At 38.3% G+C, this 26,840-nt stretch overlaps 1 protein-coding gene and 1 long non-coding RNA gene across 24 annotated transcripts in view; one reads left to right on the top strand and one right to left on the bottom strand.

Annotated features, from left to right (window-relative positions):
• The window catches only part of dtna (dystrobrevin, alpha), a 438,543-nt gene extending 416,058 nt beyond the window's left edge, over positions 1–22,485 (top strand). For 12 of the 21 annotated variants that reach the window (XM_069921569.1, XM_069921565.1, XM_069921564.1 and 9 more), the window contains 3 exons: positions 5,208–5,379; positions 7,950–8,082; positions 20,315–22,485. In XM_069921569.1, coding sequence (XP_069777670.1) covers positions 5,208–5,379; positions 7,950–8,082; positions 20,315–20,458 — 449 coding nt within the window. In that variant the 3' untranslated portion in view covers positions 20,459–22,485. Of the gene's footprint in view, positions 1–5,207; positions 5,380–7,949; positions 8,083–10,253; positions 10,291–20,314 lie in introns of all 21 variants that reach the window. The other 9 variants (XM_069921581.1, XM_069921583.1, XM_069921582.1 and 6 more) reach the window with 4 other exon arrangements.
• Positions 1,616–26,840, bottom strand: part of LOC138755506 (uncharacterized) — a 40,393-nt gene continuing 15,168 nt past the window's right edge. For 2 of the 3 annotated variants that reach the window (XR_011352345.1, XR_011352343.1), the window contains exons 2-4: positions 15,312–15,551; positions 6,312–6,472; positions 1,616–1,911 (exon numbers count right to left, since the gene is read on the bottom strand). This is a non-coding gene — a long non-coding RNA (uncharacterized lncRNA). The remainder of the gene's footprint in view (positions 1,912–6,311; positions 6,473–15,311; positions 15,552–26,840) is intronic. The other variant, XR_011352344.1, reaches the window with a different exon arrangement.

The raw sequence follows: 26,840 nt of genomic DNA, 5'->3' as shown, positions 1-26,840 counted from the left end.
GATAAACTGACCTCACAGGGACTCAACACCTTCCTCTGCAACTGGATTCTGGACTTGTTGACCAAAAGACCACATTCACTCTGGATTGGTCACAAACCTCGTCCCATCACACTGAGCACTGACACCCCTCAGTGCTGTGTGCTCAGCCCACTACTATTCACAATGCTGAGTCATGACTGTACTGCCAAGATTTGTTCTAACAGTATCATCAAGTTTGCCGATAATACAACAGTAGTTGGCCTCATCAGAAACAGGGATGTGTCAACTTGGAGAGAGGCAGTTGGAAGCTCATAAAATGGTGCAACAACAACAACCGAAGTCTCAATGTGGACAAGACAATGGAGATGACTGTGAACTTCACGAAGATAATAGTCGAACATTCTCCATTAAACATCAATGGTTCCATCGTGGAAAGAGTGGAGAGCACAGTTCCTTGGTGTGCATACAAAGAACAACCTATCCTAGACCAACAACACAGAAAAATGAAGGAATGCCTACACTTCATAAGGAGGTTGAGGAGGGCCCCATCGACTAGCCCCCATCTTGACAACTTTTACATAGCACAATCAAGAGTGTCCTATCTGGCTGCATCATTGTGTGGTACGATAGCTGCAATCATCAAAACAGAAGTCAATAGAGGGGATCATCAAAATGGATGAGAAGATCACCGCAGTATCCCTTTTTTCTATCAACTTCATTTACTGGGAGTATTCCTTAAATGGGGCTCAAAGAGTTGTAGAATACCATTTCCAACCATCACTTAGCATCTCTGATCCACTGCCATGATGAAGGAGCTACAGGAGCATCAAAGTCAGGACTGCCAGGCTTGGAAATGGCTTCTTCCCTCAGGCTGTGAGACTGATGAACAATATCCTGTAACCGAGTAAATCATCTCAAAATATTTCTATATATTTATTTTAAATTCTATCTTTATGTCCATACATGATTATTATGCACTGTGTATTGTGATTGTATGTGTGTGTACAGTGGTCTGGGGAAACAATCTTTAAAAATAATTGTCTCATAAATCTGTTTTGAACAAATCTTCCTCCACCTGACTCCTTTTTTTCCTCTAACCTCTTGTCAGCACCTACCAATTAACTACCTCTACCTCCCCATCTATCCATCATCCGCCACCCCTCCCTGATTCACCGATCCACTACTGGCCACGATCTAACATAATATAGACTGTCTCCCTTTTACCCTCTGCCTTAATGAAAGCTTCTGACCCGAAACATTGACTCTTTCTTTTCTCCCACTGATGCTGCTTGATCTTTTGAGTTCCTCCAGCAGATTGTTTTGCTGATAGCATAAAGCCAGTAAGGAAAGAAAGTTATGAAGGGGGTAAAGGGAAGCTACAGAATTGTATCGGTAGGTTAAGCAAATGGGGTGAAAAGGTTCTCTAAATGTTGCATAACTAGAGTTGCAAACCCATTGAGGAATTTGGCTTTACTTGGACATAATTTGGAAAAGTATGTAGGTACCACAAGTAATTTGGAAAATTAACCATATGTACAGTGCCCTCCATAATATTTGGAACAAAGACACTTTTTTTTCTTTTATTTGGCCCTGATATCCACAGTTTTAAATTTGTAATCAAGCAATTCACATACAATTAAAGTGCACATTCCAAATTTTATTCAAGATTATTGATATACATTTTGGTTTGATATGTAGAAATTACTGCACTTTTTATACATAGTCCCCTCATTTCAGGGCACCTTAATGTTTGGAACATTTGGCTTCACACATGTTTGTGATTGTTCAGGTATGTTTAATTGCTTCATTAATGCAGATATAAGAGAACTTGGCTTGCTTCTAAGTTTTGATCTCCTTTGGAGTCTGTAGTTGTCATTTTTCAACATGAAGACCAGAGATGCATCAATGAAAGTCAAGGAAACCATTTTGAGGCTGAAAAACAAGAATAAAACCATAAAGGACATTGCCCAAACCTTAGGATTACCAAAATCAACTGTTTGGAACATGATTAAGAAGAAAAAGCATACTGGTGAGTTCAGTAATCTCCACTGCTGATGACAGAATTGTTCTCATCATAATGAAGAAAAATCCCCAAACTTACGCCTGACAGATCAGAGACACTCTTCAGGAGGCAGGAGTGGACATGTCAATGAGTACTCTCTGCAAAGGCTTGATGTACAGAAATAGAGAGGCTACACTGCAAGATGCAAACCACTAGTTAGCCACAGAAAGGATGACCAGATTACATTTTGCCATGAAGCTTTTAATAGAACTTGCAGAATTCTGTAAAAAGGTCTTGTGGACAGATGAGACCAAGATTAATCAGTATCAGAATGATGGCAAGGGCAAAATGGAACTGCCAAAGCATATACCTTCGCCATGGTTTGCATCTTGCAATATAGCCTCTGTATTTCTGTACACAGAATTCTGTATTTCCACACCTGACTATGTCTCTTATACCTGCACCAATGAAGCAATTAAATATACCCGAGTACTCACAATCACCTGTGAAGTCAAATGTCCCAAATATTATGGTGCCCTGAAATGAGGGGACTATGTATAAAAAGTGTTGTAATTTCAACATGGTCAAGCCAAAATGTATGCAAATAATCTTGAATGGATACTTTAATTTCATGTGATTTGTTTGATTATAAATTTAAAACTGCTGACACAGGAGTAAATTATGTTGTCCCAATATAATCGAGGGCACTGTATGCAAAGAATAGAAAAATGACTCGAGTGAGGGTAGGGCTGCTGCGGGATAAATGGAGGGATTATGTACCTGAAGGCAGCAGAGGTTCCAAGAATGCTTTGCTTCAGTGTTCATCAGGGAGACAGTCTTCGTGAATGGTGAGATATATAGAACAGACTAATGAATGTGCTGGAGCATATTGAGGTTCAGAAGGAGCTGGATCTTCTTTTAAACATTCAAGTAGATGAGTCCCCAGGACAGGATGTGATATACCTTGGTTACCACAGGAAGCGAGTGAAAAGATTACTGAGGTGTTGACGAAGATATTTCTATCCCCCTGGTCACAGGAGATGTACTAGACAATTCAAGAATAGCAAATGTCATCCCCTTGTTTAAGAAAGGTAAGAGGGAGAATATTGGGAAATATAGACCAGTGAGTCATACATCAATGGTGGGCAAAGTATTCAAGAGTATTTTTGTGACAGGAATTATGAGCATTTAACCTTCTCAAGGATAGTCAGCATGGTTTTTTAAGGGGCAGGTCATGCCTCAAAAACCGAAGTAAGTTTTTCGAGGTGACAAAAGAAATATACAATTTTTTGTTAGGCATTTGACCAAATCCCCCACAGTAGGCTCGTACGCAAATTCATGAGGAATGGGATCCATGGAACCTTGGCTGCATGCATTTGGAATTGGCTTGCCTGCAGAAGACAGAGAGTGATGGTCAATGAAACATATTCTGCCTGGATGTCGGTGACTAATGGCTGTATTTATAGTCAGTTTTTTATATTTCTTTCTTTGTTTACATTTCTCTCTTTTGTATACATATCTTTTCTTGAGCACAGTTTTTGCACTACAAGTAAGCAGGAAAAAGAATCTCAGTGTTTTATGTGATGTAATGTATGCACTTAGACAATAAATATTAACTTTGAACCTACTGATATTTGAGCATTGATTGACTATTTCTATCCAAGGATGCAGCCTGACCCACTGTTCGTCCTCCTTTTCTTTGTCCACTTTATGACCTTTTAATGGAACTTTAAACTTATTTTAATGTGGAATATGTATGTTCAGCATTGCACAGGAGCTGCTTTGGTTCTGATGAATGATTATTTTTGATCAAAATCAAGTTTAGCACTAATACAAGAGGCAACATACTTGTCACATCATACTTGGTATACCGAGCAGGGTTTTTCTGTGAGCAATCTAACAGGTTAACTAACTCTAACATTCATGCAGCCATATAAGTAGAAGAACTGAGAGCACAACAACGAAAGTATAGAATTACAATGAAAATATTAATTAGTATGATGCAACAATGACATGAACAAAGACTTCTTCTGCCCAAAAACACACTGATCAAATTTAAAATGAAAGTAGAACGGTAGCTCATAGGGAATCAGTGTTTTGTTTTTATGTTGCTGTCATTCTAGTTGCTCCTGAGGATTGAAAGGACATACATGTTTGTCGTTGATTCAGGTTGCAGCTCTGAGTCTTGGAGCAAGATCGTTATTTGATCTTAATTTTATTTCAGGTTTTATTATATTGTGATAGTAGTAAATTAATGCCTGTATAATAAATGGTGTAATCGTCTTTTCCTTCTGCATCATATAAGGCAGGGGTGGCCAAACCGCAGCTCGCAAGCCACATGCGGCACTTTGACGTGCAAAGTGCGGATCTCAGGGAGGCTAGGTGTCGGCAGCGGGGAGGGTGGCTGTCAGCGGGTCGCCAGCTGACTCTCAACAGCCTGCCTGCTGCTAGGCACCTGAAAGCTGTTCGCCGCTTATCCTTGCTGCTTTCAGATGCCTAGGGGGAATGTTTGGAGTGTAGACTTGATTAGAAAAAAATCTTTTTGCAAAATTGCTCCCTTTGGAACAATGCTTCTTCACCATCTGCAGTGTATCAGCATTTCGCAAATGGATGATTTGCAAGACAAGGATTGGAAAATACTTTCCCCAACAAAACTGTACCAGGGGTGGGCAACCTCCCGCATCGGCCACCCCAGCCCTGTCGTCCTGTGGCAGCCGCCCCAGCCCTGATGTCCCGCACCAGGGGGGCTGTCAGGCAGTGGGGAGTTGAGTCGCCGGGCAGCAGGGAGGGGAGCTGTCAAGCACAGGGAGTTGGGTCGTTGGCTGATTGTCATCACCCCACCCCCTGAAAGCGGCTTTCAGGTGCCTAGGAGGAGTGCTCGTAAGCGGAGAATAAGTTGAGTAAGTACACCTGAGGGATGGGTTCTTCGCTTTCAGGTAGCCGTCCGACAACCACATTCGGGTATTTTAGGCGGCTTTACATTGGATATTATGGCCACCTGAAAGGGGCTAACAATAGTGTTAGTGGGTGTGGCTTGAGATCGCGTGATTGCTACGGCTCTCAAACATCTAAAGTTTATGGTATGCGGCTCTGATGTTAAGCAAGTTTGGCCACCCCTGATATAAGGTGAGGACATTTTAAGACTGTAGATCACCTTTACATTTGTGTACACAGCAGGTTGAAACTATTATTGTCACCTCCAATAAATGTTTTGCTTTTAATTTAGCAGAGGCCGGCAGTGAAACTGAGAGCAATGTGGACTCTGATTTTAGTCGTACACACTTGGATGACATTGTTCCTTCACCAACTTCTGAGAAGGCTTTTCTTGCTCAGATCAATGCCAGAAATCCCAGCTATATCCATACTGCAGCTGCAACGGGAACAATTCGAAGTGATATGTAAGCGTAATCAATTTTGTCTTTTTGTTCTTTCTGTTTTGAATAAAAGGTTTGAAATATTATGTTTGTGAATATTAACCACAAAAAGTTTTATCCTTGATAATTACCTATCTTGGTTGTTTATTTTTTTTCTTCCTCCCTCCCCACAATATAAATTTATCAAACATCTGAACAAAGTTGCTGAGAGGGAAAGTAATTCCTGCAGAAATCTTGAAACTGTTTCTTTAAAATTAAATATTTCATGGTTCATACTTATTTTCAACAAATAGAATGCACCACAATTTGTATCTGTAAAGAAGCCTAAACAAAGTTATCTATATTATTGCAAGTTGTTGGAAAATAGTGTGGCTTCAGGTGGAATGACCACACTTGCTGTTGACCAGCAGCAACATATCCACAAGAATAATTAATGGGTCTTTATATTGAATCACATACGGTGTGCTCTCACATTGTAGAAATTTGTCCTTATGGATTTTACAAATCATAACTAAACAAATTGAGAAATGGATTAAATATTAGCTCATGGTATTTTATGAAATAATTAAAGAAAGTGCATCCAAAAACTGAACCAGGTTACCAAGGTCAATAAATTACTTTTTGCAATGGTTCACAGTGGGAGGTGATATCCTTTGGAAACTTACAAGGCATTCACTTCTATTAATACCTGTACATTGATATTTTATCAAACAATATAACATTCATTTCCACTCATTAAAATACCAACCATTTGTCTTCTGCCGACAATTACCTTTCCTACAGACCAAACACCCATAGAGGCATAAATACTGAGAGAAAAACTTCCCATAGGAATGCATCTCCACTTATTACACCCATTCTCCATAATTTTTCAAAAAAATTAATCAAATACAATTTTTTTCCACCACATATTTATCCAATTCCCTCTTGAAGGCCACAATGGAACTTGTCTCTACCTCTCCTGTAACTCTGTATTCCAATACATTCAACATTAATTGAATGAGGACCAACTTCCTGCAGCGCTTCAGCCCTTAAGAAGGGAAATCTGCCAGTTCAATCCGTGGCCTGTTAGAACTGGCCTTTCAGCATGTCCAGCTATTTCAAGAAACTAGAATAGCTGAAAAAGAGAGAAGTAAACCAAGTTATTTGCATCTTTGTAAAAATAATGAAGTTAGCATAAACATGGTTAGTTGTTTCAAGTAATTTCCGAGTTTTTGGTAGCACTTATTCAAGCCCCACCAAGTCTGCTGTTTTCATTTGGAAGGCCCCAGGCTGCATAGAACCAGAGAACATTATAGCACATAAACAAGCTTCTTCGGCTCTTCTAGTCTGTGCCAAAACTTTTTTTTTTTGCCTAGTCCCACTGAGTCCACATCCCTCCATACCTCTCCCATCCATTTACCTGCCCAAATTCTTCTACAATGTTAAAAAATGAGCCCGCATTCACCGATTCAGCTGGCAGCTCATTCCACACTCCCACCTGTGTGAGGAGAAGTTTCCCATCATGATCCTCCTAAACTTTTCCCCTTTCACCCTTAACCCATGTCCACTGGTTTGCATCTCATCTACCCTCAATGGAAAAAAACCTATCTACATTTACTCTGTCTATCCCCCTCATAATTTTAAATGCCTCTATCAAATCTCCCCTCATTCTTCTACACTCCAGGGAATAAAGTCGTAACCTATCCCTGTAATTCAGTTCCTGAAGTCTGAGCAACAGCCTAGTAAATCTTCTCTGCACTCTTTCCATCTTAATGACATCTTTCCTGAGGTTAGGTGACCAAAACGGCACACAATACTCCAAATTTGGCCTCACAATGTCTTATATAACTTTAACATAACATCCCAACTCATATATGCAATACTTTGATTAATGAAGGCCAATATGCCAAAAGCTCTCTTTACAATCCTATCCACCTCTAATGTCACTTTCAGGGTATTATGTATCTGTATTTCCAGATCCCATTGATCTACTGCACTCCTCAACATCCTACTATTTACCATGTTTGCCCTTTCTTGGCTTGTAATTCCAAAATGCAACACCTTGCACTTGTCTGCATTAAATTCCATCTGCCATTTTTCTAGCTGGTTCAGATCCCTTGGCAAGCTTTGAAAACTTTATTCGCTGCCAATAATGCCTCAAATCTTTGTGTCATCTGTAAACTTGCTGATCTAATTTACCACATTATTATCCAGATCATTGATATAGATGACAAACAACAATGGTCCCAGCACCGATCCCTGAGGCACACCACAAATCATGGGCGTCCAGTCCGAGAAGCAGTCATCCACCACTACTCCCTAACTTCTCGCATACAGCCATTGTCTAATCAAGTTCACTACTTCTCCATGAATACCTAGTGTCTGAACTTTTCTGACTAACCTCCCACGTCGGACCTCGTTTCTTGGCCACATTGAAGCTTGATTCATTCACAAGAAGATTCATCCATGCATGTATGGATCTAGTGAGAGAGCTACAATGTGGGAAGCCAACTCCTGCCAGGTTAATCTGAGCATTAGAGTAAAGGGATCATATAAACAAAAGATTAAAAAAAAACAAGAATGAAAGTATTTATGGTTCCTTTCTTTGTCAGCGTTACAGAAGATGGTGAATCTTATGTTAGAACAGATGATGAAAGTTATGAAGATGAAGCTGTTCATCAACTTGAACATGAGTTAAAACTGGAAGAATATCTGAAACAAAAACTGCAGGATGACAGCTATCAGGTGAGACAGGACAATATGTACAACCATATGACATAGTCACAAAAGTTGGCTTCCTTAAAGAAGGTGAGAACAACTTCTCCTGTTTGCTTGTAGCAGCGTAATAAATGATTGTCTGGGATAGAAATAAAACATCAGCCCTGAATTTCCTCTATTTTAGTCATTGTGTCTTCATGAGTTTGCAAGAGGTACAAGATCATGGACACCAAACAACAGGAAGTCTGAAGATATTCGGGGCCAATGTTCATAAAACTCCATGAAATTAGAAGTCACAAAATGTGGTGGTACTGTTCTTCTAGCTTCCAAGCATTAGGTCTTTGATTGTTTTAAAATTAATTAGAAGGCCTCTGTGTTATAAAGATGGAATCTTATTCATCCCTCCAATATCAGAGAGCTGACCAAATCTGAAGAAAATTAAACTTCTTATTTTTGCTTCAAACCAGAATTTTGGTTTGTACCAGACAGTTATTTATATAATTGAATTTCTGATTAAAACAGAAATACACTGGGCAACACTTTTTTTCAAAAGGTTTTCTTTGTAATGATGATAGACAACTTCATGCTGAACACGAAGATAATTTCAGATTTGTGTATCACTTTGGAAGCTGGATACACATTAAATTAACTTTTATTGAATTTAGCATGTTTAATCGCATAATGATGCTGACACCTTAGTTCAGCTGACCTAAAAAAGTTTTGTGTCTGATTTTTCATTTACTCAGCATCTGATGCTTCTCGTGTCCAACAATAGTCAGTTAGCATTAATTGATTCCAATTGCCCTGATATCACTTTTCCATGGTCACAATGTCCTGGTGAAACCTTTCACCGTGTTTGTCATTCACTGCACCAGGATCAACAGGGAAAAATCCAAGTGCAAATGCAGAAAATGAATTTTCAATGACATGTTGTATATTCATGGTTTTGTAGCTTGAAGCATACTTTCAATCAGCTGGATGTAGTTTGGTGCTCTGTAGTTGCCAAGAAAATTCTCAACATCTTTAAATTCCTTCCAAGCCTCAGACAACATTTGCATAGTACCTGCACTGTGCGTGCCGAAGCATGCTTGGACTGACCAAAACAGCTTGCTTTATGAATAATATGCTAGTCAATTAAAATATAACAGGAAATCACAAAAATAGGTTATATCTAAACAATGGTATGTGATAGGAAATTTTTAAGGTGTATTTCATGATCATGAGCCCTAAATCCATAAAATACACTTATACGTGTTCAGGAGGCAAAATCTGCATTGTCCAGTGTAATTCGATTAATTATGCCAAAGCCACTGCCATATATCAGGTGGTACTAATCCCTAGAATTAAACTGCTGTATCATGTACAATGCCCATGTGTACCATACGGAATAATCCAGGTCACTTAGAGCCTATTTACTATTATATAACAGTCCCCTTGACTTAGTGAAATTTTTAAAAAAGCAAATGCTAAAAATCAGGAAGCACATAATACTCTAAACTGAGCAAGTCAGGCAGCATCTGTGGAAGGTAAAACAGTGTTCACATTGTAGGTCAAAAGCTCTTTATCAGAAATATCCTTTGACCTAAAACATTAACTCCGTTTTTCTTTCCTTAGTTATACATTGGTTGTCCTATTTACAGGCTGAAAGGGTGAAGTATTTTTAATTGAATCAGTGCATGTTTTTTCTGTTTATCTTAATGCAGATTATTCCCATTTTCTAGAGTTAACATAATGTTTTGAATTGATGCAATCTTCATAGATCTTCGAGGTTCCTTGCAGGTTCTGGAGGATGACAAACTTTAGCAAATATGCACTTCTCCAGAAGTTGACTCAATCAAAGCTAGATCTACATTTATTGTTAAACAATTTAATGAGAAATATACAAAGCTTAACAAAATTTTCATTTTGGTAAATTCTGATTCTGCATCCATTTTGAGTTCAAATATTATCACTATGGAAATGGATATGGTGTATCAGTGTCCAAGCTAGGTGCCTTTCATTTTTTTTAAATAATTTCTTCTCTGTCTTTCCATAATTGCAATATTAAAGGTTATTGCAAGATACTATATTTTTTTTCTTTTCAATGCATATTTAATTTGACAATTTGGATTTTATTTTCATTTCACATCTATTATGTAGTCGCATTAGTTACTCTCAGGGATATCTTTCTTTCTCTTTACTTTATTTGCTGTTTACAGGTCAGTTTGCAGGGGTGAACAGACTTCTCTATCCTGTGTAAGTAATTTTTATCTATCCCTGCTACCCTGTCTTAATAATTGGCTATCCGTGTAGATTTGCATGGTGCAGAAAAAAGGCATCTATCTTTCCTGTCACTCAGAGAAAAAGAAGCATTTTTCCCAGAGATGTTTGTATTTTTCATTCCATTTATCCATCATGGAGGAGATTTGGGTCTCTAACCACAAAATACAACAAAAGAGCCTTAAGTCAGAGTTAATGAGCTAGATTCCAAGATTACTGATAATGCAGTACATCGGCGGGGCGGGGGGGGGGGGGGGCAGTAAATTTACTTGGATTCTTTTTTTTATGCCCTTGAGATTAAATATTACATAATTGTTCAGTCAAAATGAATGAAAGGGTGTGGCAGGAACTGAAGTAAGTTTGGGGATACAAACTTGTTGGATGTGTATGCCCAAAAGTGAATAAGAACAGAGACAGCAATGAAGATGGGTAAACACAACACTGCATTGTGTTAGGAGGGGCCATTCAGGCTGGCAGAAAGAAAAGCAATGTGCTGTTGAGAAGAAAAAGTGTCATTCACAAAATAAATAGTATTCTTTGCATCTTTGAATGAAAGTCTTAAAGGCTTGACTTGTGGCAAGATTGAGGACATTTGTCTAGATCTGGAAGGAACCAATGGGTTGTCATCAGCCATGTAGGGACCAAAAACATAGGTGGGACTAAGAATGAGATTCTGGGTTGAAGTAATCTCTGAGTGATTTGTATTGTGAGTAATCTCTGACTCAGGTGGTAATAAGACCAGGACTTGAGTATGTGGTTAAGAGCATGTGAGAGAACTTTCAGTTTATGGTGCACCAATACCAGCACTAAGGAAAAAGTAATCTGTTTGGGTGAATTCCATTTAAATTGGACTGTGACCAGGATTGCTTTGAATTGAAAAATGAGGGTTTTTGATAAGACTTCAAACTAATAGTTGGTATGAGAGTGGATAGAAAAAGAAGAGGACAGCAAAATTAATAATAATAATGAGAGAGTGGAGGAAGGATAAGAATTCCAAACCGAGATAGATTGCAAAAAGGTGAAAAGAAAATGTTTTAATGTTGCCAAGGAAAACAGCAAGCCTGAGGAGTGAAAAAAAATGGAGAATTCAGCAAGGAGCACCAGGTCATCGATAAAGGAATAATCAAAGATAATTGAATGACAACCGAGAAACATGAAAACAGACTGTGAAAATCTTGATAGTAATGCAACAAAGGAAAAGATTAATATTGATCCCTTATGGATTAAGACAGGATAAACTATGGTATATTGGAAAATGAGGAAATGTCAATGAAATTAAATGCATATTACATATTTTGCATTGACCTTCATGAAAGATGACATAAAAATCCTCCCGGAAACAGTGAAAACTGGTCTGGGGAAAATGAGGATCTGAAAAAATAGTATTAATTTATTAAAAAAGGAGTTTTGGATAAATGAATGGAATTATTTGCAGGACTTGATGACCTGCATCCCAAGATTTTGATTAGAGGTGACAATGAAGATAGATTCTTGCAGATAGTAGGGAGTAAATATAATCCTACTTTTTAAGGAAAGAGGGATTGAGTAAACTAGAAAGTAAAGACTAGTTTGGCTGTCAAATCAAGCTAGAATTTGTAAGGTATAAAGCACTTAAAAATTGCAATGGAATTGGGCCGATACACTAAGGGATTATGAAAGGGAAATGATGTTTGTCAAGTCTAAAATTGAAATTGTAATTGCAAATGAGGTGAACTACTAGATATAATGCATTTGGAATTTTGGAAGGCTTTTGATGAGTTGCCACACCTTACTGTAAATATACACAATTGGAGCACACAGGATACGGTAGTAATATATTTGCATGGATTTGGTATTAATGAATAGACAGGAAACAATAGATCTAAAGGAATCATTTACAGGTTGTAAAGCCATGACTTGGATTCCCCCCCCCCTCCCCTCCCGAGGATCACAGCTGGGGTTCCAACTGTTGATAATCCATACCAATGGTTAGGATGTGGGGACTATATGTTTGTTGTTGATACAAAATTAGGTGACAGTATCAGTTATAAGGAGGATTTGAGGAGATTCCAAGGCAATCAAAGTGTCTGCTTAAGGACGTGGCAGACAGAAAATAATGCAGAGAATCTAATCACTTGAAATAAACAGTAAACCAGTATTTTTGTTGGTGAAATGTGGTTTAGAGTTTGTCTCTGATTTGTATCACATTAGCTGTCAATCCTGAGAATTTGATTATCCACAAAAAAAGTGGATATTCAAAGAGTGCATGGGCCTTCATTTTCCAAAAACTTGGAAAAATATATTTTAACAAAGTGCAAAATTCTAAAAGCAAATTTATTCCAGGCTAGGCAATATTCCCAGGCTAGGAAGGAGAAAAATGGTATAAGATTCATTGCATGTTTACGACTCAATAACAAGATAAACTTGCAGATCCTAACAGCAAAATGACAAAAATGTTGAGTAGTTAAATAACAGCTTTACCTGTGTTTACTAAAGACTGGCAAGGTGGACATGACTTCAGGAGAAATTACCAAAAACAATATTCAGATAGAAATGGAACTGTTATTTGATAATCGTGTCCAACATTTTCCTCTCTGTGTCATCACTTATTGAAACTAAGAAAGGAAGTGAAAGCCCAGCTCTAATCCTTCAGTAGAACATAGAACAGCAAAATGAACAAGCCCTTCGACCACAATGACTTCAGCCCACAGTGCTGTGATGCCAATTTAAACTGTACATCTGTCTGCATGTATGTGGTCTATAATCATCCATTCCTTGCCTGCACATATCTGTCTAAATGCCTCTTAAATAATCTATTGATATCTGCTTCACCATCATATCTGCTCTCATTGGCAGTGCGTTCAAGGCACATACACCCTATGTTAAAAAAAAATGCCCCTAAATCTCTCTTAAACTTTCTCCCTCTCAAGTTAAAATTATAGCCTTTAATATTTGACGTTTTCATTCTGGGGGGAAAAAGACTCTTACTTTCTACTCTATCAACTCTTGCATAGTTTTCAATATTTCTAAAAGGTCGCTTCTCATTCTCTGACACTCCAGAGAAAGCAATCTATGTTTGTCCAATCTCTCTCATAGTCAATACTCTCTAATCCAAGCAACATCTGCACTTTGTAGTATGTCTCGAGGTTATAACTCGGGAAATAAAACACATACCAATGAGTGCAATTGAACTTAATGAACTGCCTGCTCTCTCTTATATAGTCAGGCTGACCCTGGCTGACACATCACCGATGGGTGTGGTTAGTGTTCCTTTGGGCTCTGATTGGTGTCTTCATGACCCGCCATCAGTGATTGGCTGGATCGGCCCATGTCACTGCAGCATCATCGATGGGTGTGGTTTGTGTCACCCTGGGCGCTCCTTTCACAATCCATTGCCAGCAATTGGCTAGCTGAGCCCTTTTTGTGGCGGCCTATGGGTACATGGTGTTGCCTGCTCAATTGCTACACGATCCCCACCCCTACCACAGAACCGGCGATCAGAGAGGTATTAGTACCTTTGGAAGGCCTGCTCCTGCGGCGAGGGATTGGGAGTATAATTGGTTGACTGCTGTCCAAAGGTGCTGGTTTGAGCCAGACAATCATGAAAGTTTCTTCCTTACCGCTGATGTCCAGAACACAGGTGGACCCATTGTGATAGAGGGCATGATATGACCCCTTGTAAGGCCTTTGAAGAGGTGGTCGGTGAGCACCATGCCTCACAAAAACATATTTACAGTTCTTTTTTTTTATTTTTTTTATTTTCTCACTGAACCATACCAATCAAAATACATACAAATATTTCCCTCTTAAATATTCACAGTGGCATTTTCTCCCTTTTTTCCCCCTACCTTCCCTCCCCCCTCCAAACCCATTAAATGTTCAACATATACAATAAAACCATTAAACAATGTCATCACACAATGAATATAAACAAGAAAATTGTGTCATCGACTTTTACACACTGGATCAAGTCATTTTGTCTTCTTATCATTTTAGGGGGTGGAGGTCCGAGGCAAGCCCTCTCTGTTATGTTCCATGTACAGTTCCCAAATTTGTTCAAATAATGTGACTTTAAAAAAGATTTATGATGATTGCCTTAGCTGTAGCAAAAAAATGTATAATGTCAACTTGGAAATCAGAAGAGAGCCTGAGAGTACAGCAATGGCACATGGAAATGAATAAATGTATTCCATTGGAAAAAATAACATATAATACTTACAGTTCTTCAAGTCTTTGGGGACTATAGATCAGGGATGGCCATGCACTTTGGGAAATGTTGGGACAAGTGTTTGTGCAGTCTGGCTTGGGTGGCATCTGGTGGGTCTTCCAGGTATTAGCCAAGAATTCACCCAGAAGGGCACACCTTACATCATTTTGGCTGCAGATGTATTGAATGCCCAGGAGGACCCACGGCAGTTAATCTGTCCAGTTGGGCCCTGAGAGCATGGCCACGAGGCTGATTTGAGGTGCCTATGGAACTTCTCCACAATCTGTTGGCTTGTGGGTGATATGCCGTTGTTTAGTGGAGTTTGGTTCCAAGGGCTTTGGCCAAGGCTACCCACAGGCTGGAGGCAAATTGGGCCCCTCTATCTGAGGTGAGATGTTCTGGGACCTCAAAGTATGCCACCCAGTTGTTTAGCAGGGCCCTAGCACATGTCTTGGTGGATACTTCGGGTAATGGAACTGCTTCGGCCACCTGGTTGAACAGTCTACAATAGTGAGCAGGTATCAAGCACCCTGTGACACCAGTAGTGGGCCAACAATGTCTACATGTATGTGTCTGAACCTTCGCCATGGTGGTTCAAAAGTCTAGAGAGGAGCCTTAACATATGACTGGATCTTAGCAGACTAATGTGTGCAAGCCTTTGCCCACTGGCTGACCTCTTTTCAGAGGCCATGTCAGATAAATCGATCAGCTACCATTCTGACAGTGGTCCTAATGGAGGGGCATGCCAGATTGTGGATCATGTCAAAAATGTGTCTTTTCCAATTGACCAGAATGATTGGGTATGGCTTACCTGTAGCTGTGTCACACAAAAGTGTTATTTCATCCGGGCCGATTGGGATATCCTCCAGCTGCAGGTCGATTACTACAGTCCGATAAGCAGGGATGTCAGGATCCGCTTGTTGTGCTTTCACCAGGGCAATGTAGTTGATGCCTGGGGCCGGAGCATGTATGGCAGAAGTGGTAGGTCAGGACAATGCGTCAGCCACCACATTACATTTTCCTGTGATGTGACTAATGTTGGTGGAGAATTCTGAAATATAAGAAAGGTGTCTCAGTTGCCTGGCTGACTATGGATCTGAAACTTTGCTGAAAGCAAAGGTAAGTTGTTTATGGTCAGTGAAGATCTGGAATTTGCTGTCCTCCAGGAAATATCGAAAATGCCTTACTGCCAGGTCCAGAGCCAACAGTTCACAGTCGAACACACTGTATTTTAGTTCCAGCAGCCGGAGGTGCTTGGTAAAAAAGGCTAGTGGCTGCCATTGTTCATACTCCCCCCAAATCCCTTTGTACATCAAATGTTCATAATGATCCTGCCATTTATTTATACTTTCCTCTTGCATTTGATTTCCCAAAGTGTAACGCCTTGTGCTTGTTTGGGTTAAAATGGAATATTGTGCCAGAGGACAGCCCACAATTAAAAAGGGGAATAGACTATCCAAAGGACTATAGTCCTGTTGGCTTGATGGTGGCAGGGAAGTACATGTTCCACAACATGTACAGGCATTTTTGGAAAAATGAATTGTAATAAATAATAGTACACATGTGGTCAAGGAACATTGACAAAATTTATTCTATTCTTGGAAAAAATAACATGAAAACCAGATAAAAGTAATCCGATGGAGACTATATACAATGAAAGCTTGGTTATTTAGCACTTTACACCCACAATGCCAAGTAATTAGCATTTCAGAAGATGTGCACGAGGCAATATAGGGCACACTGAGGGAATACCCAGGGTAACTCTTGATTACCCAGAACCTGTTGAGTGCAGTACCTATCAGATAACTGAGGTTTCATTGTAGGGGGATTTTAAAAGGTCTTTATTTGGCTACAGCATGGTTGACTTGTGACTTATATCATAACATATGAACTCAGGTAGGTGGGGGCAGGTGGGTGGGGTGGTTCTGTTGGTATAAAATGGAATCAAATCTTTGGAAAGAGGAGACCATGGATTTAAGATATAGAATTATTGTAGGAAAAATGAAGACCCTGATGGGAATTATAAACAGGGCTTCAAACAGAAACCAGGATATGGCGTACAAATTACAGCAAGAGATAGAAAAAGTGTGCCAAAAGCGCAATTTTACAATAGTCATGGGGAATTCAACAGATTTCAGATTTATTGTCAGAGTACATGCATGACCACACAAGGGTGAGACAGAATTATCACTTATTGGTAGTGCAAAAAAAATCTGTACGTAGTGTAGACATGTAAACAATTAAAGAACTGCAAACAGACAAATGTAAACAATCTGACTATGCAATACAGAGAGGATTTTTTTTTAAATCAATAAAGTTCACAAGTTAAGAATCTTTAATGAGTCCCTGATTGTTTATTGTTGAGGAGTCTGATGGTGGAGGAGTGGCTGCTGTTCCCGAACCTGGTAGTGCGAGTCTTATGCCACCTATTATCTCAATATGCAGGTTGATTGGAGAAAACCAAGTTGGCGCTAGATCCCAAGAGAAGGAATGTAGAGAATGTCTTCAGGATGGCTTTTTAGAACAGCTGTGCAGACCAGGGAAATGGCAATTCTGGATTGAGTGTTGTGTAATGAACTAGAGTTGATAAGGGAGTTGAAGGTAAAAGAGTACCCAGGAGGCAGTGATCATAATATTATGGAATTCACCCTGCAGTTTGAGAGGGAGAAACTAAAATCAGAAGTATCAGTATACCAGTGGAATAAAAGGGTCTACAGAGATATGAAAGAGGAGCTGGCCAAAGTTGATTGGAACCAGACACTAACAGGGATGATGGTTGAGCAGCAGTGGGTCATGTTTCTGAAATTAACTTAGAAAGCACAGGACAAACTGATCCCAAGGATAAAGAAGTGTTCTAAAGGGAGGATGAGGCATCTGTGACTGACAAGAGGAGGTCAAAGACAACATATAAGCAAAACAGAAGGCATACCATATGGCAAAATTTAGTGGGAAGAGAGAGGATTGAGAAGCATTTAAAAGCCAAAAGAATGTAACTAAAAAATGATAAGGAGAGAAAAGGTGAAATACCAAGGAAAGCCAGCCAGCCACATAAAAGAAGATATGAAAAGTTTCTTCAAATACATAAAAAGTAAAAGTGAGGTGAGGGTAGACATTGGACCACTGGAAAATAACACTGGGGAAATTGTAATGGGAGACAAAAAAATGGTGGATGAACTTTTATTAAGGAAAATTTGCATGTGTCTTTATTATGGAAGACACCAGCAGTGTGTCAAAAATTTGAGAGTGTCAAGGGACAGAAATGAGTGTAGTTGGTATTACCAATGAGAAGATTCCAGTAAAGTTGAAAGGTCTGAAGGTGGATAAATCACTTGGACCAGATGAACTACACCTTAGGGATTTGAAAGAAGTAGCTGAATAAATTGTGACGGCATTGGTAGTGATCTTTCAGGTATCACTAGAATGGTTTTGGAGGATTAGAAAATTGCAAATACCATTCCACTCTTTAAGAAAAGGAGGAGGCAAAAGACGGGAAATTATAGGCTGGTTAGTATGGCTTTGGTAGTTGGTGAAGTGTTGAAATCTATTATTAACGATGAGATTTCAGTGTACTAGGTACATGGTAAAATACAGCATAGACAAGTGAGGGACTCATTTGCATCGATCTAAGATTGGTTGACCATCAGGAGGCAGAGTGGGGTTGCCTGCTGGTGATCTGAGGTGTTCCATAGGCCTTGGTGTTGGGGCTGCTTCCTTTCATGTTATACATCAATGATTTGGATGATGGAATATATAGTTTTGTGGCCAAGTTTGAGGATGATTCAAAGATCAGAGGAGGAGCAGGTAGTATTGAGGAAGTACTGAGTTTGCAGAAGGACAGACGATTTAGGAGATTGGGCAAGAAAATGGCAGATGGGGTGCAGTGTAAGGCAGTGTATGATCAAGCACTTGGTGGAAGTAATAAAAGTTTATTTTAAAGTCTTATTTAATAATAAAGTCTTATTTTTCTAACCAGGCCAAAATGTTCAGAGAATGCAGAGGAACTTGGGAGTCCTCATGCAAGACTCTCTCAAGGTCAACTTGCATGTTGTGTTTGTGGTAAGGAAGGCAATTGGAATTCTACCATTCATTTCGAGAGGGATAGAATCTAAAAGCAGGAATATGATGTTGAGACTTTATAAGGCACTGATCTACACACTTGGGAAGTTATGAGCAGTTGACTTCCACATCTCAGGAAGAATGTGTTGGCACTGGAGAGGGTCTAGAGGAAGTTAAGAAGAATCATCCACAGAGAGAAAGAGTTTTTATATGAGAAGCGTTTGATGGTCCTGGGTCCTTGCTAGAGTTTAGAAGATGAGGATGGAATCTCTGAAACACATTGAATACGGAAAGACCTGGTAGAGTGGATGCAAAGAGGATGTTTCCTCTGGTGGGGTAGTCTGGTACCAGAGGTCACAGCCTCAGAAAAAAAAATGTCCCTTTCGAACAGAGATGAGGAGGAACTTCTTTACCCAGAGGATGGTGAATCTGTGGAATTCATTGTTGGGGATGATTGTGGAGGCCAAGTCATTGGGGATATTTAAGGTTGAGGTAGATACTTGATCAGGAAGAGAATCAAGAAAATGGGGTTGAAAGGGATAGTAAATCAGCCATGATAGAATGATGGGGAAAACTCGATGGACCAAATGGTCAAATTCAGCTCTTATGTCTTGTAGTTAAAAAAGTACAACTTGAATGACTTAACAAGAATTTTATCACACCAGGAAAGGGCTGGGGTTTACTTCTCTTGAAAAAAACTGAGAAATAACAGGATAGAAGCCTTTAAGATAATACAAGGGCATGAAGGAATTAATGCAGTGATAATGTTTAAACTTGTGCAGAATGAAAACTAGAAGCCATAAACTGGATAATTTAAAAATCTAATAAGGAATACAGCAGAATCTTGTTTACTGAGAGAACAAATACAATATGGAACTTGCAAACAAGAATAATGAAACAAATAGTGCTAATGTTCATGGAAGGCTGAACCAACACATGAGGGTAAGAGGAATAAAAGAATAAGTTCATAAAGTTAGACAAAAAGGTGTATGGAGCAAAATGCCAGCATTATCCTTTTTACCCTGTGGCCATTTCACATTCTCTATTTTATGTACAGTGCCCTACATAATGTTTAGGACAAAGACACTTTTTCCCTTTATTTGCCCCTGTGCTCCACAGTTTTAAATTTGTAATCAAATAATTCACATGTCAAACCAAAATGTATACAAATCACCTTAATAAAATCTGAAAGGTGCACTTCAATTACATGTGAATTGTTTGATTACAGATTTAAAACTGTAAGCACAGGGCCAAATAAAGAAAAAAGTGTCTGTCCCAAAAAATTATGGAGGGGACTGGATATATTCTATATTCTCTGATGCACAAGACTTATTTGAAGATTGGGACAAAATTGAACTTGTGTTTGCATGTGATTAAATTGCCCACTAACAGAAGAAATCAGTGAGGATCAAGAAACTATCAGTTCCAGTTAATTTAACACTCACAACACAGCCTCTGTGTTTTTATCATATACTCTTTAGTTTGATGAAAGCACTTCATTTTCTAACTGAAGAACACAAATGGTTTATTTCAACTGAATTAAACTATGAGTATCATACTGACATTTTTGAGTCCATATACACCATTTTTCTGCAGTCAATGGCCCATGGTTTAAACATTGCTGTTGCAAAATTTTCAAATACTGATTTGCATGTTTTTCATTTTTACAATTTGAAAAATTCTAATTGGTTACTGAATTTGGGCATCCAATTTGATTTTTGTGCTATGTATAAATCAGTTGTTTTATCCACTTATCAGGCAAATTACAGTCAAACTGATGATGAGAGCTACGTAAGAACTGATGATGATGAAAGCTGCATCCGGACAGATGATGAAGAAGGTCTAACTTCTGCCTTCAGTCAGGAATGGAATGAACATATGAAGCGTTTCATGACAAAATAAAGATTTTATAATTAGTGTGAATACTGTAGCAAAGTAATTTTAAAAGTTTCTAGTTAGTTGTGTTGTCAAACAATTCTTTTACTAAAATATGGATTGATCAACATCTTTATACGGCTCAACTGAGAACAGAATTCATCTGACAACACCACTGCAATTAGCACCAAACTGAATACATATGGTGTTGCTGTTCCAAGCTGAAGCAGTGTTACTATTAAGAAAAGATCATTCTCCATGTGTGATCAAAAGATTCTGTTTACACTTCTAATATTAATATACTTTGTTTTGTTTCTAGCTAAACTGTGCAGTACTTTGATGAAGCAGTAACATTTTTCAACTGTGATAAACTTTAGGTGAAATGCACTTAAAATCAGATATTACAGCACTAAATATTATTTATTCAGAATTATTATTACCCTTTAACTACTAATTCTCAGTAATTTTTACATCTGTAAAATAGAAAAACTGTGAACTGTGTCAAGGACATTCTTAGCTCATTCTGTTCTCGTACATTGAACCGTAGGTGCCAAAAACAAACATAATAACAAAAGTTGATATGAGATCATTTAATTTCTTTTATTGCGATTGAACATAGGTTAAGCAATACTTTAAATAAGCATGTTTATTGCAAACTTATATTTACGCTGGGTTTTTTGTGTTATATCATTGTAAAACCGTGAGCTTGAACAGAATGGCATTTACACATTACTTAATTGAGTTTTTTTGTTTGAACTGTATTATTTAGGTTGGCCATTGTCTAGTGTGCACATTGCAAGAAAAGAATATGAAATAACACAGAAAATAGAAAATGTCATAAAAGAACAGTGTGAGAATTTGGGGTTCAAGAAGCTCTGTGGCTTCAGTCTGATTAATCCATAGGTTACATGTGCTAAAGGTTGCAGGTACTGTCCTCCCAGTTACCACTTTATTTAAGGTAAACATTTTAGTTGTTTCTACGGAATAGCATCTTCATGTGAATTGTCAAAAAACTCAATTTATTCAAAGCTGGATTGCTCTATAAACTTGTTTTATTTAATATTTTTGTTGCTTATAGTTTACTTATAATTCTATCACAGAAGCTTTATGAAGAATGCCACTTTTAAGTGTGCCATATTTTACTTTTTAGTTAAAGTGTAGATAAGTAAAATGATTTGATAATGACATGAGAGTGACACACTGAATAATCTGTAAACCTCACACAACGCATGTACTGTATGCTGTATTGAAAGCTAAATTGCGAAGAAATCTAAGGTTATTATGTGGTAATCATAAATATTATCTTGCAAGCATGTAAAATTACATGAGAAAATCATGTTTCATTGATATAATCAGATTAAACACTGAAAAGAAATATGTTATAATTATTGATTTAAACCCAGTAGTTTATCTGAGGAAAATGGATGTAGACTAGAGATAAAAAGAATAACAAATGCTGGAAGTTTTCAGGTATGGTTGAGAGTGTTGTAAGAGGGAAAAGCTAGGCATGTTTCGGAATTAACCTGCACAAGATTGTGGCCTTCACTGTGAAACAAATGTACACTGTAGTGCATGATTTAAGAACTTGTTAAATTTTGTTTGTTGCACAGTACTATATCTTTTATTAATTTTGTCTTTTTCCCAATTACATAGATTAATTAATGTGGACCTATTATATACTTAAGTCGCTGTTGCTGAATTCAAGAATAAATAAATTCAACAAAATTGCTTATGTCCAAAATAATGGACATTGAATTTTCAACAAATAAATCTGACTACATCATGTTTGAACCACAGCAACTAACATATTTAGTGTCTCCAGGAGGAGAAGCAGTAACTTCAAAAGTACTAAAGGCTTAATGTAAATCACTGTTAATGTAATAAAACTACTGATTTATGTTTTGTATTGTTAAGTATTGTACCCATACGTACAGTGTGGTGGAACAAGCTGGGGACTTGCCATGTTTCAAGATTGTTCAAGTATTTAACTGTGTGTCTGTAATTTGGAATGGAATATTTCTTCATTAAAGAGAGAATTTCTAAAAAGGCTAGAAGGTAGGGTGCCCCTATATTTCTTCCCTTGTTATTTTATGTCTTCTCTTTTTGGTAATATTATCAATTATATAATTGTGGTTACGATTGAATTTTCTAAAATTGAGGCTGGAACTATAACTGAAATATCAAAAGATCTCTAAGGGTTTGGCATTTTCCATCAGGTTCTCCAAACTAGATGGTGAGATGGACTAATATGTCTCAATAACATTCACATTCTCTCCAACAACTATAATATTCCTGCTCTTTATCTCTTATTTCAAACTCAGACTTTCATGCCTGTCATATATTTTCAAATTTTGCACCATTGTAGAACCCTGATATTTTGATTGCAAAGGAATCCTTATGTTAATTTTTTTTTCAATTTTCCCAAAAATATGATTTTTTTTCCCCCATCTGTATACCCTAGCAAGCACTATTGTGTTTCTTTTCCTCCTTTCTAGGTTCTTTATTCTGTCTAACCAGCCATTTGAAATATGTCTCTTTGATTCTTTCCCTCGCCAATGAGGAGGCCTGTGAATAAGAGACCCAATAGACTGCAGATGCTGAAATCTGGAGTAAAACAAACTGCCGGAAGAACATAGTGACTGACCGACTTCTGTGGGAGGAGGAAAGAAATCAGTGATATTTTGAGTTGAAACCTTTCAGACCTCTTCTTCCCCTTCCCACCACCGATTTTGCTTGACCCACTGATTTTCTCGAGCAGTTTGCTTTTTGTGAGCTGTAATGAAGATCAGTTCTTTAATTGGACCCTTCCCCCACCTTCCTATAATTTGGTGTGATTAAAAAAATAATAGTGAAACATCACTCATTCCTAATTCCATTACACATAATTAAAATGATCAATAGACCTAAACATATTTTTAAGTTAATAGCCACAAATACAATCATTCAAGTGATGATCTAAGTTCCTCCAGCACTTTTGTTATTGTACAATCATTCAAGGCAATTATTTACTAAATCAAGAGTAGACATCCACCAGTCCCTTCAGTAACACTGAGATGTAGAAATTCCTTTTATGGGAAAAGTGCTGATATTATGATGAATGATGACTACCATAGGATGAGGGAGGAATTGGGCAGAGTGGACTGGGAGCACAGGCTAATTGATGAAACAGTTGAGGAACAGTGGAAGATTTTCAAAGAACTATTTTGTAATGCTCAACAAAAATATATTCCAGTCAGGAAAAAGGGCAGCAAGAGAGGGAAAAATCAACCGTGGTTAACAAAGGAAATAAAGGAGAGTATAAAATTGAAGGCGCAGGGGTACAAAGCTGCAAAGAGCAGTGGGAAACTGGAAGATTGGGAATACTTTAAGAGACAACAAGGGGTTACAAAGCGGATAATAAGAAATGGGAAAAAGGATTATGAAAGTAAATTGGCACAAAATATAAAAACAGAAAGCAAAAAAAATTATAAATATATAAAATGGAAGAGGGTGGCCAGAGTTAACATAGGACCCTTGGAGGATGAGAAAGGAAAACTGGTAGCAAAAAATGAGGAAATGGCCGAGGCATTAAACAAATATTTTGTGTCAGTCCTCACGGTGGAAGACACATCCAGCATGCCCAAGTGCGGAGTTAAGGATGTGAATGTTGGAGAGGGCCTTGATAAAATAGTTGTTACAAAGGAAGTAGTGATGGAGAAACTAATGGGACTAAAGCCAGACAAATCACCTGGTCCTGATGATATCCATCCAAGGGTTCTGAAGGAAATGGCAGAAGTTATAGTTGATGCATTAGTGGTCATATACCAAAATTCCTTGGATTCTGGGCAGGTCCTGGCAGACTGGAAGACAGCAAATGTCATGCCACTTTTTAAGAAGGGATGTAGGCAGAAGACTGGAAATTATCGGCCAATTAGCTTGATATCTGAGGTTGGAAAAATGCTTGAAGCCATCATTAAAGATGAAATAGTGAAACTTTTGGAATGTAAGGGTTCAATCAGGCAAACACAGCATGGTTTTAGAAAGGGAAGATCTTGTTTGACAAACTTGTTAGGATTTTTTGAGGATATAATGGGTGCGGTGGATAGAGGGGAACAGGTTGATGTTGTATATTTGGATTTCCAGAAAGCGTTTGATAAGGTGCCGCACAAGAGACTTATCAGTAAGTTACAGGAAAGTGGAGTCCGGGGAAGTATATTGACCTGGATTGAAAATTGGTTGTCTGACAGGAGGCAGAGAGTCGGGATAAATGGGAGTTTTTCAGGTTGGCAGAGAGTAGTAAATGGGGTGCTGCAGGGGTCAGTGTTCGGCCCACAACTGTTCATCATTTACATTGATGACTTGGAGGAGGGGACAAAATGTGGTGTAGCCAAGTTTGCGGATGACACCAAATTGAGTGGAAGAGCAAATTGTAATGAGGATGTGGAGAGTCTGCAGAGGGATATAGTTAAGCTGGATGAGTGGGCAAAGGTCTGGCAGATGGAGTACAATGTTAGTAAGTGTGAGGTTATCCACTTTGGCAAGAAAAATAAAAGAGCTGAATATTATTTAAAGAGTGAAAAACTACAGCATGCTGTTGTGCAGAGGGACTTGGGAGTGCTTGTGCATGAATCGCAAAAAGTTAGGTTGCAAGTGCAGCAGGTTATTAAGAAGGAAAAAGAAAGTTGGCCTTCATCACTAAAGGAATTGAATTCAGGAGTAGGGAGGTAATGTTGCAACTGTATAAGGTACTGGTGAGACCGCACCTGGAGTACTGTGTCCAGTTCTGGTCTCCATATTTGAGGAAGGATATACTGGCTTTGGAGACGGTCCATCGGAGGTTTACTGGGTTGATCCCTGGGATGAAGGGGTTGACTTATGATGACAGATTAAATCATCTAGGATTGTATTTGCTCGAGTTCAGAAGAATGAGAGGAGATCTTATAGAAACATATAGGATTATGAAGGGTATGGATAGGATAGATGTAGGAAGGTTTTTTGAGCTGGCCGGGGAAACTTAAATGAGAGGACACAGTCTCAAGATTCAGGGGAGTAGATTTAGGACAGAGATGAGGAAAAATAGTTTTTCCCAGAGAGTAGTGAATGTTTGGAATTCTCTAACCAGGGAAGTGGTTGAGGCTGCTTCATTAAACATATTTAAAATTCAGTTAGATAATTCTTTACATGATAGAGGAATTAGGGGATATGGGGAGAAGGCAGGTAGGTGGAGTTAGGTCATAAATTAAATCAGTCATGATCGTATTGAATGGCGGAGCAGGCTCGATGGGCCATTTTTGGCCTACTCCTGTTCCTACTTCCTATGTTCCTATGATAATGATTTACTCTTACAAACTGCATGCTGGAGAATAATATGATAGCAAAACTGGATGTTTGGGTCTCCCAGGTCAATCATGGAATTTTAGAGAAAATACCTAATGAAAATAAAGTTTTGTAGAATTTGATCCTTATATTTCATCAAGTATGCATTGCTTTTTTCCACTGAAATGAAACATAGATAGATGTGGGAAGTACACCTTTATTACACTTAATATTACAAATTATGACCCACAACTGACACTAGAAGTAGCATCAAATATTTGCCATTAAGTTCATCCAAACAAAATGTCAAAGGAAAGTAAACCACCAACAATATGCAGATGTTCCTCAACTTACAATGGCCTTGAGTTCTGATAAACCCATCGCAAGTTGAACAATCATGTTGAAAAAGAATACCGCACCCACCAAACATCATAGTCTAGCCTACCTTAAACGTGCTAAGAACACTTTCTGTAGTCTACAGTTGGGAAAAAATCATCTAACACAAAGCCTATTTTATAATAAATATCTCATGTAATTTATTGAATACTGAAAACATTTTTGTTCAGCTTGGGCCAGCCCACCTTAAATGTGCTCAGTCCACTTTCCATAGCCTACAGCAGGGCAAATTTATCTAAAACAAAGCAGAAGACACACATGGGCATTTAGTAGACATGATGGAATGTGAAAACACAAAATTAAAAAAAAACGCTTTCAACACAGTATCGGTTTTTTATACTTGCAGTTGTTGACACTCACTCGTGTGATCGCTACAGAGACTGCAAGTGTGGTTGAGTGGATGATGCCAGCTTGCTGCCATTGCCCAGCATCAGTACCACATATCACAAGCAAGGGAACAGACCAAAATTCGAAGTACGCATTCTACTGAATGAGAATCATTATCATACCATTGTAACTTTAAAAAATCGTAAGTTCAACTATCACAAATCGAGGAGCACCCGTTCTTATACCATAGGCTGCAACAAAAACTTAATATCTGATAAGAATTAGAATATATTATAATGAACATGCCACACAATTTATTGTCAGCAGAAGCATTACCAGTGCAAAAATGGCCTTAAAATTACATTTAAAAATAAATAAATTAGAACAAAAA

Source organism: Narcine bancroftii, chromosome 2 (assembly GCF_036971445.1).
Source record: "Narcine bancroftii isolate sNarBan1 chromosome 2, sNarBan1.hap1, whole genome shotgun sequence".
Lineage (NCBI taxonomy): Eukaryota > Metazoa > Chordata > Chondrichthyes > Torpediniformes > Narcinidae > Narcine > Narcine bancroftii.
Note: the sequence above shows the minus strand (reverse complement) of the source record. Positions and strands in the feature narration are given on the sequence as shown.